This window comes from Lactuca virosa, chromosome 6, assembly GCF_052849685.1.
Source record: "Lactuca virosa cultivar CGN04683 chromosome 6, Lactuca_virosa_CGN04683_v6, whole genome shotgun sequence".
NCBI lineage: Eukaryota > Viridiplantae > Streptophyta > Magnoliopsida > Asterales > Asteraceae > Lactuca > Lactuca virosa.
Window position 1 is genome coordinate 73,904,070 of NC_136431.1, and position 11,425 is coordinate 73,915,494.

At 36.9% G+C, this 11,425-nt stretch overlaps 1 protein-coding gene across 1 annotated transcript; it reads right to left on the reverse strand.

Annotated features, from left to right (window-relative positions):
• Positions 1-2,682: 2,682 nt before the first annotated feature.
• Positions 2,683-4,182, reverse strand: LOC145118922 (peroxidase 60-like). Its single transcript, XM_079054579.1, has 4 exons — positions 3,995-4,182; positions 3,625-3,804; positions 3,382-3,544; positions 2,683-3,291 (listed from the first exon to the last, which is right to left on the reverse strand). Exons 1-4 carry the CDS (start codon positions 4,019-4,021, stop codon positions 2,855-2,857), a joined length of 807 nt encoding a protein of 268 aa, XP_078910705.1. The 5' UTR covers positions 4,022-4,182; the 3' UTR covers positions 2,683-2,854.
• Positions 4,183-11,425: the final 7,243 nt, after the last annotated feature.

Below are 11,425 nucleotides of genomic sequence, written 5' to 3' on the forward strand. Positions count from 1 at the left end.
AGGCTTTAATATAAATTTGGCCATGTTCTATTGGTTTTCAATGTCTCTATAATTATACAATGGTTACTTTACATCATTTTTTAACGTGTGACAAAATGGTTAACAATAGATACCATAATTGATTGTTGTTGTGACGAAATACTAGCAAATCGTCACTTATAAATTTAATTATATGTGTCCATTTACCTAACATGGTCATGTTCACCGTAATTATATGTATCTAAAATATACCCAATAGTCTTATTACGATACCGAATAGTCCTTAATTTTAACAAAATGTGTGTCTTTATAATACTTATGATTGTATTTCACTTAATTGTGTGTCTCTGTACGATAGGCTATAGTCACAACAATTGATTGTTTTTTGTGACTAATTATTAGCAATTCGCCACTTATGGAATTAATTATATGTGTCCATTTACCAAACATGGTAATGCTCACCGTAATTACATGTTTACAAAAGATACACAATAGTCTTAACAAAATTTAAATTGTGTGACAATATAAAAGAAAACAACTACACTAAAACATCATGAATGTCGCAAGTTGGTGATATACAGTCACCACAGTTACTAAATAAATGTGTCTATTGACGGTTTAACGCTACAATATTGGATATTTATGGAAAAAATTTCCGTACAAATTTTCCACACTTTTATAATACGGCCACATGTTTTCATCTCATACGGACACTACATTTTAAAGTGACCATAAGACCCATACGATGGCGTCACCTTCCGTCACACTTTCAGTGAAAAAATAAAATGTCACTATATGCATATGGTCACACTTTTTTGGTGTGACTGTAAGTCATTTTTCTTGTAGTGTATGGTTGGTCTTGTTGTTCTATTATAGGTTTTTAGTGTTAGGAGTTTGGCTGTATTAGGTATTTCATCATCCTTGAGCTCCTTCACAAAGGGGGATGTACTACTCCTGGTTGTGTTTCTCTGGTTGAGGTTTGGGAGGGTATATAGTGATTGTGGTTGCTTTTGTGGTAATGGCATGTATTGGTAGGTAGGACGATTTATATGGTTTTAAAGATGTTTGTGTGTGGTGATGCCTGGTGGTGTTGATAACGTGGTTGTTATCGGAGCTGGCACTGAGCTTTGTGGAGTAAACATCGGTTGGATTAGTGGTGTTACTAGGACCAATGGTGGAAAATTGTTTTGCAGTTGTGTTCGTGGGTTGAACACCGTTTCGGTGGTTGTCGGACGACTTTGAAGCATGCTTTGGTAACCAGACGCTAGTTATGGGGATATGGGTTGTTCGCCTCCGACGGATGGAGTCGAGTGAGTTGCCAGAGGCACATTTATATTAGAGAGTGTTGGGTTCCATAGTTAATTGATTGAATTAATGGGAGTTGATGGTATAATGGTCAAATGGGGTGGTGGTTTGTGTCCTCGGTCTGAGTATTTGTTCTAACACTGTCATGGGAGGTATCAGATTTTAAGCTTTGCCACTGCTTACACCGTAGTCTTTGTTTGTCATCTTCGATGTTGTTTTTGGGAGCTTTTGTGTCAGTATCACAGAACAGATGACAACAAATGACGTGATGTCTAATCCCTTAAGGCGGTCTCCGAAGTTGATGTTTCTTTTCATCGGCAAGAAATCATGAAATCACAATAAGGGAAAGAACTAAGTCGGTCGCGTTCCGGGAAGGTCTCCCCGGAAGGTGCTCCGACAATCAAGTTAGTTCTTTATTCGAAGACAATGTATATCTGATAGATTAAAGGAGAAGTGATCCCTTTAATGTTTTTGGGTGTGGCCCTTTTATAGTAAGATGGATAGGTCTCTTTGTAGGAGACAACCTCAACAGGGGACATCGAAGCTTATTGGAAGATAATCTTCTACGTCCTTCTTCTGAGCAAACACTCTAGTAGTAGTTCGTGCAGACATTCTTGTAGTGCAAATATTCTAGTAGCGGTGCGTGCACTATCTCTAATGTCTATGTTGGTTAGCTAAGCATGTGTAATATTAGTGGTGCATATACTATTTTGTAACAAGTTGCCTTTGTCTTGGAGATATGCGGTTTCACTTATACATTTCACTAGATGACGAGATTGCAAGTTTCCGTGCAGTGTCGCTTGAACGTGGTGAGGTTGCAAGCCAGATGGTCTTGACGGAAGGGCTTACGTAAATATGCGGTTTGATATTTATGCTACTAAATATTTGGTGTATTCTAGGGAATACGTTATCAACTACTTTGAACCGCTCTAAGCCTACTTGGAGTTATGGTCACAAACGAACTTCCATCTCGATTTAGCAAGAAGTGCCTGTTAGGAACCAATGACACTCCCTATAGTCAACCATCCTTTATTTTTACTTTCAAGAATGAGGTCTCATTTAATCCTTGCAATCTTTTTATTGTCATCTTTGCCACCCCAGAGGTACCAAAGATGGATTTGACAAAGAGGCACCTGCCTCCAATGAAACGCCTTAATCTTTCATTTTGAGAGTTTAATTAGCTTTGAATAACTCAATGATGGAGTTCCAAGCCTTCACTCTAGTCATATTCTCTCGACATATTCTCTCCTATAGGTAACCCAAATAAGAGTAATGATATCTAAATACAAGAGAGTAATGAAATGAACGATTGAAAATAAAGTGAGAGTGATGTAGCTAACATACAACAAAGTAATGAAATAAGCGAGTACATGATTTAATTTATTATTCAGAAATGAGTAATCTAAATACAATTTTCAAAATTCCAGTCACACAAATACATATTTAATCGCCAAAATACATACTTAGCTCAATAAATACCAAAAAGCCATATGAATAAACCAATAACAATATATGTGAAACAAAAGGACTTATATGAAAAAAATGTTTAAAAATCATATACAACTTTCAATCAATTAAAAAAAGAAGTTGAAGTTGGCAGGTTGACTGCTCGGCATGATTTCCTAATCTGCCCTTGTTTCCCTGTAAGAACTTGGGTGGCACCCAACTTAACCATGGCCTGACCAAACCGGGCGTTGAAATCGGAGGAGCGCGCAATGGCTGCAACCGTGGACTTGCTGAGGCGGTCTGATGCCAAATCTTGATCAAATTGAAGAACTCCTCTACCCATAATAATTTGACTGTAGAAAGATTTGTCCACAACTGCAGAGCTAAAAGGGTTTTGATCCAAGTTGGCAGTGGGATCAGCTGTCGTGTTCTGAGGGCATTTACTCCTCAACGATGATAACAGCGATAAATCCATGGACGGGTCTGGTTTCCCAGTGTTCTTGTAATTGTAAAGACGGTTTTTAAACAATGAACAATGAGCTATTCCGATAGTGTGACCACCTGTACATCACAATTCACACACACGTTGAGCAAACTTTTTATGCTTTATATAATATTGATATATAAGATCGAATTAAGTTGGTGAATTACCAAGGAGATAGATCATGTCGGTGGCTGTGAATCCCTTGAGAGCAAATGCTCGAATGGCACTTGACACCGAAGAAGTAGGAGGTGGGAGGGTTAGAGCATTTTGTGCAAGAGACACAAGTCCATCCCTTCTTCCTGTTTGGACACTGTATCTAGCTCCACCGCTCTGCATTTATTACATTATCTTAAGGTTATTTTTGCAGTGCATTTAATATTGGTGAATGGACAAAAGCTATTGTTTCTTACGAAGGAGACGACGTCTCTTGTAGCCATAACGATTATATCGGCACAAGAAACCAATCCTGGGCAAACATTCTCGACCGCGGCTTTGGCAGCATCAATGACATCATAGCCTCTAACGCTTAAATTCGGGGGTGAGGTTTTCTCTGTGTTGGGTCCGTCTAGTAGGATGGACGCATCGCAACCCTTTAGATTAATGAAAAGTTAGAATGAAAACCAACAGAAAAAAACCAGCAAGTATCTGGGAAGAGTACACCAAAGGAAGCAAGAAACAAAGAACAACTAGTAGGGACAAGCAGCACCAAACCACTACCAATAGATAGACATGGAAGTCTTTAAGGAAGTACAAGTAAATTACGATATGAAATCAACTCACATTGACAAAGCAATCATGAAACTGCATGCGGATGAGAGCGGGAGCAATTTTTCTGTTAGTGAGATACTTGGAGTAGACCGTCCTTCTTACGATATCTTCAACATCTGAAGTTCGGCATTTGCCATTGTAGAACCCATACTGGAGACCACCATAGCCGAGTGTACCATAGCAGTGACCAATGAGGTTGAAGAAGATGACCCCTACTGCTAATAAGACTATTTTACTGTTTGTATGTAAAAATATATTATTTTTTAACGAGAGTAATCTAAATGAAAGTTGTAGTCGAGATCGCGATAGACATAAACATCAAAAGCCCCAAACACTTCATTAATGAATGTCTCACATAAGATGTCGTAAGAAAAACCTAAAGAATCATTCATAAGTACTGAACGAGTAGAAAACCAAAATTGACTTATTTTGCAACAAAAAAAAATTAAGGACTAAATGTATACAAATATATTAAGAACTAAATGTGTACAATATGATAAATATATTACCATTTTAAGTCATTTTTACCGGCTAACCTAGAGTAGCAAGTCATAAGGAATGAATATGTACAGTTTAATAAGTTGAAGGGGTAAATGTGGACGAAAAAAAAAACTCAGTGACCAAATGTGTACAAATCGAAAAATATATTACCCTTTTAAATCATTATCCCTAGTTCATAATGTGGGTTTACATTTAAATAATTTATTATTTTAAAACCGCAAACACAACAAACTACTTACACTACTCGTAAACTATTCATTTCGTCTTCAGCGAGACTTGAACCTTAACATTTAGTTGAGGGACACCCTTCCACAAACTTCTGATACCGTTGGGATACAAGCGTTTGATAAAAAAGATATGTTGTTTATTATAGTAAATTACACGAATGGTCCATGTGGTTTGGGTAATTTTACGTTCGGTTTGTAACTTAGTTTTTAATCGAACCATACCTATGACATGTTTTGGTTGTATGTTTGTACTACAAGAAAACGAGGCATTAGCGGCGACAAAAATCACTGCTAAAACTATAATTTGTCGTCGGTAAAAGTAATAGCGGTCACACGTCGCCGCTAAAAAGTCGTCGATACTGCTCTGTCGCTATTGTTCAAAATGTCGCCGCTAAAGATATTTGTCGTTGCAAATAACTTTTTCGCCGTTCAAATCAACAGTTGTCGTGTGTAGAAAAAACGATACCTAACGACATTAAATGTTGAAAACAAATACATAACGACATCCAATTAGGTACCAAAGTGTTATAATTTCATACAAATACCAAAAAAACAACAAAAGTGTTATAAAGTTATGTCACCACAAGTCAAACGGACAAACACAAACTAATCCGGCAAACCATTATCTCCACTCCTGGCATGTCCTCATTGATCATCACTTTGCGGTTTCCCCGATTGAAAAAATGCATAAAGTTCCTCCATACACGTCAGGCCATTGAGCATTGCACTGAGATTTTCCAACTACATAATAAATAACAACATATATAAACTTATAAGTTAAACTATCAACATAAACAAAAACTACCAAAGTACATTGCTATTTCTTGCACTTAAATACAAGAAATACCAAAAGTACATTGTTATTTCCTGCACTTGGGACATAAACACAATTATCAATTCAACATGCATTTATTGATGCCAAAGTACATTGGCATTTTTAGACTAGGGAAAAAAAAACAAAGTACATTGCTATTTTTTGCACTTGGAACATAAACACAATTACAAGAACAATTACCAAATCAACAAGGTGTTACTGATCACTATATAAATATATGAGACTTTGAAATTAACTAGTCTTGTTTTACATGAAATGGTAGCTTACTTTCTACTTATGTATTGCTAAAGAACCTTAAATATAAGAAATACCAAAGTACATTGTTATTTCTTGCACTTAGGACAAAATCACAATTACAAACAAAATTACCAAATCAAACATGAATTATATATATATATATATATATATATATATATATATATATATATATATATATATATATATATATAATAGTCTTTTTTACTTGTGATAGTTGTGACTGTAGTGGTGGCTGCGATGGTTGTGCAATCGGCAGGATAACACAAGGTTTTCGTCTGATGCCTTTGATATGGCCACGCCGAGAACCTAATACTTTCTCGAAACATGCTGTAACACTCTAAATCAGGTATGACATTGTAGCCCTTGAAGTATTTCAAAAATGACATAAGAAGCCCTTAAGTACGTTAGGCGTACTTATGAGTACGCTTAGCGTACTTGGCGAGGAGGATCGCGGAGGGGCAGCACGTACGTTGGGCGTACCAGGAGTACGCTGGGCGTACGTGCCGAATGTCCAAACCCTAAAATCCGGACTTGTGACCTATATAAACAACCTTAACTCATTTGAGCCTCACCCTAGACAGCCTCCTTCACCTTCAAACGTTTCTCAAAACCCTAATACCATTTGTGAGTGCATTTTGAGCCTTAAGAGTGCATTTGTGGTCCTTATAGTGTTCATTCAAGAAAGAGAAGTTGTCAAGGAAGCTTGGAGTGTCATTTGGCTTCAAGAATCTGCATATAGTTGACCTTGAGGAGCTTCTGGAGGTATAAAGCTTGGACCTTTCCATCTTAATCTTTAGATCTAGCTAGGGTTTTCTAGTTTTGTCCCTTTGGTTAATTTTGGACCTCCACTTGTGAGTTAAGCAACTCCAGAGGATGGATATGACAGATCTGAAGTCCCTTGGTCCTTTTTCAACATAAAAATGGAGTCTTGGTGGGTGTTTTGACCTCATGCATGGGTTAAGAACCTTAGAAAGGTCTTAATGGGGGTGTTGAGATCATATAAGGCATGCAAAGGCATAAAGTTGCCAACTTTATGCCTTAGGTCGTCTTAATAAACGTAGATCTGACTTTTGGACGTAAAAGAATCAAGTATTAAGCACTTAATGGGAAAATTGCTTAACCTGTTAGTACGCTGGGCGTAACCCAGTGTACGCTGCGCGTATGTCCTAGAGCCCTAGTATGTTGCGCGTACCAGGGTGGTACACTAAGCGTACGCATCAGATGGGCTTGGATCTGTTTTGGGCCTTTGATCTGTTGGGCCTCATTTGGTTATTGGACTTGGTTGCATTTTGTGAATAATGGGCCATTTTATTTGTATTGGGCCATTGGTGTTATGGTACGGTCTTATTGGGCCAAGAGGCCCATTTATTATTTTTGGTCATGGACTTTGGGCCCATTAACAAAGAAATGATAGTTGGGCCTTCATGGAAGGACTTGGGGTTTGGGTCCCTTTGATCAAGTGAAGTCCTAACATTGGTTAATGTTATTATTCAGCGCGGGTGGTTGCTCTGCAATCATCCTGAGCTCTTCCCTTCCGATCCTGAAGTATCTGAAACATAAACCGAAACCCGTAAGCACAAAGCTTAATGAGTTCCCCCAAAATACCACATACCATACATAAATAACACATACTAGGCCCTCACCCTTCATCGGGCCCTTCCCGGCATCGAGTCCCACCCGGTCTCGGGCCCCGCCCGACATCGAGCCCCGCTCGGTTTACAAATCTATCAATCACCAGGCCCCGCCTAACATCGGGCCTCGCCCGATACACATATAAGCATATAGACATATAAGCATACTATCACATGCAATAATCACAAATAAAGCGACGATTACACTTTTCTCGGCTTCTGCATTCTGCATTCTGATACGCATGCACGCCTCAAATTAAAGCGACGATTACACTTTTGTTATTCTTCCTTCCTTCTCCATTCTTGCAGTCACAAACTCGCACTTTAAATCTCGTTATCTCTAATTAGTGATCGGCTTATTCTCCATTCTCAAATCTAAAGCAATTGATTCTCGCAAACTCTCAATCTCGATTCTTGAACTGTTGAACACTGAAAGAAAGGTTGGCTGATTCTTGAACCGCTGAAATAGCTTCTTCCTTCTCCATTCTCGAAATCTTTGAAGAATATGATGATTAAGATATGTGAACTGTGCAGTGCTTTTTCACTTGATTTTTCCATTATCAGATTAGGTTAATAGCCGATTTTTCCATTATCTGTTTTCACTTGATACCTTTTATTATCGATTTCTTTGTTTCTATTTGTTTTTTTTTTTTTGAGTTGTTTTTTTTATTAATTTGTGTTTAATGAATTTGTCAAGGTATTCTATTTGATTCATGAATTGACTATAACTAATGGTTTGTGTAAAACGTTTATTTTCTTAGCATATTAAATAGAAATACTTGGATATTCAAGTCCGTTAGGGAAAATACGTGTCTATATATATATATATATATATATATATATATATATATATATATATATATATATATATATATATATATATATATATATATATATATATATATATATATGGCTAATGGCTTGTTCATTGATTCTTGTGTTGAGTTGTGCATATTTGAGTTAAAATAATCACTACAAACAAAACGTCATTTAGTGGCATGCATTTTTAATGGCAAATTTTTTATGCCACTATATCATGTTTTTAGTGACATATTTTATGTGTCACTATAAATTTAACGACTTTAGTGGTATTTAACAATTTGTGTCGCTATGGCACAATGATATAAAAATGACATTAATATATATATATATATATATATATATATATATATATATATATATATATATATTGTGTTATACATTTTATTAAATACCACAAAAAGTTTTATTGTAATATTATATATTTTTTTTTTGCCACTAAAAGAAATATCGACCTAGTTTTATAATCTGTATTATGGAAGATTGGAGGATTATGGTTTTGTTTTGTGCCACTAAAAGACCTAAAATTCATTGAAGATGGACACAAGTTTAGCGAATAGGACCTGTAAGTGCCAATGATGCTTAGCTGAAATCTCATTTCCCCTTTCACACACTCCTTGATCATTTCATGCCCTAATTTAATCACCATTCACAAGCTCTTTAGAGCCTAGATCCCCAACCTACCACCGTCGGAATCTGACATCAAGTTGCAGAACTTCGGTATTCCAAACTGTGTTGTTGAAATTCGATTTTGATTTTATCTCTGATTATGCTAATTTCATCGTCGTTCACAAGCTCCTCAGAGCCGAGAGCCTGACGACCATAGGACTGGAGCAACAAGTTGTTGAACATCACATACTGGAATTAGGTTTAGAACATCGCGTATTCCAAACTCTGAAGCTTTTTTATCGAAATTCCAGGTTCTCGTTTAACTATCACCTATTTCAAATGCGATTATGATCATTTTGTGTTTGATTATTTAGAAAACATGTACGTTTGTTTCTCTTTGTGATAGTTTTCACTTAGCATCCATTAGAAACCATGCACTGTTACTTAATTTTGTTCGTTGATAATTAAATTTACTGAGAACCACAACGAAATAATGAAAATTGACAAATAATTAGGTAAGTATAAAATATAAATACTCCATGGTGGTTGTATAATTACTTTGAGGCTTTTAATTAGATTGAGGGCGTAGGGATACATAATTTGTAGTAGTGAACCTTATTGCTGATTAAGAGCTTAGTTATATATGTGACCCGATATCAGCAAGCTCGTCCTCGAGCCTAATTGCACATGGATAATATGTCAACTGCAGTTGATAAAGCACATAACACAAATAAGTTTTCTATAGTTTCAATAGACTAAGACTAAGTTGCCTATGGCAAAGAGTAGCAACTTTCACTATTTCTATATACTTTTCTGATCTAAATTCAAGATTGATCTTAACTCTTGTACACGACATGTCTCAAATGACAATACAACCCTCGTTAAACTCCCTAGCTACTATAAAACCCAAGATATATTTAATGTAATATAATGTAAGTACTAAGTAACGAATTTATTTAATATATGATCAATATATATTACTTTCCATAATCTGATTGCTAGTATTAGTATGATATATAAAGCCTTTATATAATAACTTATGACAATATTTTTAATTTTGATTTTTAGGGTTATTTTTGTTGCTGTTTTCATGTGGTTATGTTGGACCTGGTTTTAAGCTTTGTATGGTTAAGAAATAGTATATCGTACCTTTGGAGTTGATCATACTACTGCATTTTCAGAGTCAAGTTTAAATGTATACAGTTGGTGATGGAATGATCTCTTAGTTACTATCTATTGCTTCATTTTAACATTTATTGGTAGTAAAATTATGTTTGGAAGAATAGGTTTGCTAAAAGTGCTTATCCCATTTTTACCCTTATTGGTCTCAGTCTCAGGGGCGATTTCGAAGACTAGTGTAACATCCCAAAATTCAAGACCAAAAATTTCGTTTTTAATCAAGTTATTATAAAACCAACAGTATAAAAACATTCATAATAACATCACATGTCAAGACCAAAGTGTCAGTAATCAAAACATGTTATCATAGAATAATATCAGAGTGTAATCCCAAAGATCTCATGTGAGGAAAATCATAGTGTGATGCGTTGCGATCGCCGGCTCCTTTCCTTTTGAAAACAAAGTACCTGAAACCAAAACTGAAAACCGTAAACACGAAGCTTAGTGAGTTCCCCCATCATACCACATACCATACAATAACATACATAGCCAAGCATATCTGGGTGTCGGCCTCCCCTTCGGTCTATTTCAACCGGATAACTGCCTAGCATATCTAGGTGTTGGCCTCCCATTCGGCCTCTTTCAACCGGATAACTGCCTAGCATATCTGGGTGCTGGCCTCCCCTTCGGTCTGTTTCAACCGGATAATGGGGACTATTTCACCCCCTACCACTACCACATAATAACATAGCATAACATACATAAACATGTTGTCAGGCATATCTGGGTGCCCAACCTACCCTTCGGTATCTTTCAACCGGTATCCGGGAGCTGACCTCCTCTTCCGTATCTTTCAACCGGTAACCGGGGACTATTTCACCCCTACTACTACTAACATGTATCACAGAGCATCCTACCACAAAAACATAACAGATAATGGCATACCAGATAATTATCACAAAGACAATCATCTAACAAACAACTCCTACTAGTGGGCCGGCATTGTGGCCTTAGGCCCACTTCTACTGGAAGGTAACTCACCTCACACTGCTGAAGTCCCGCAGACCCAACCCCAGCTGCTGGATGACAGATTCCCGAACTGTCAACATCAAAACATCACCCAATTAATAATTGGGTTCCAATACATAACCATAAGTCCATGCTTGGGGGTAAAAGACTACTCTACCCCTAACTTGGCTTGATTCAAGCCCAAGGTCCAATCCAAAGGCCCAAAAGTCAACTATGAGTCCAAGCCCAACATATGGCCTAATTTTCCAAATTAGGCCCAAACCTTTACATGGTCTTATTCTAAGGCCAAACCAATTAGTCCAGTCCAAACATTTGGCATTTCTAATGGCCCAATATATCATAATCATAAAGGCCGAATATGGCCCAATTTTCCAAATTGGGCCCAAACCCATCACATGGGCCTTACCCTAAAGCC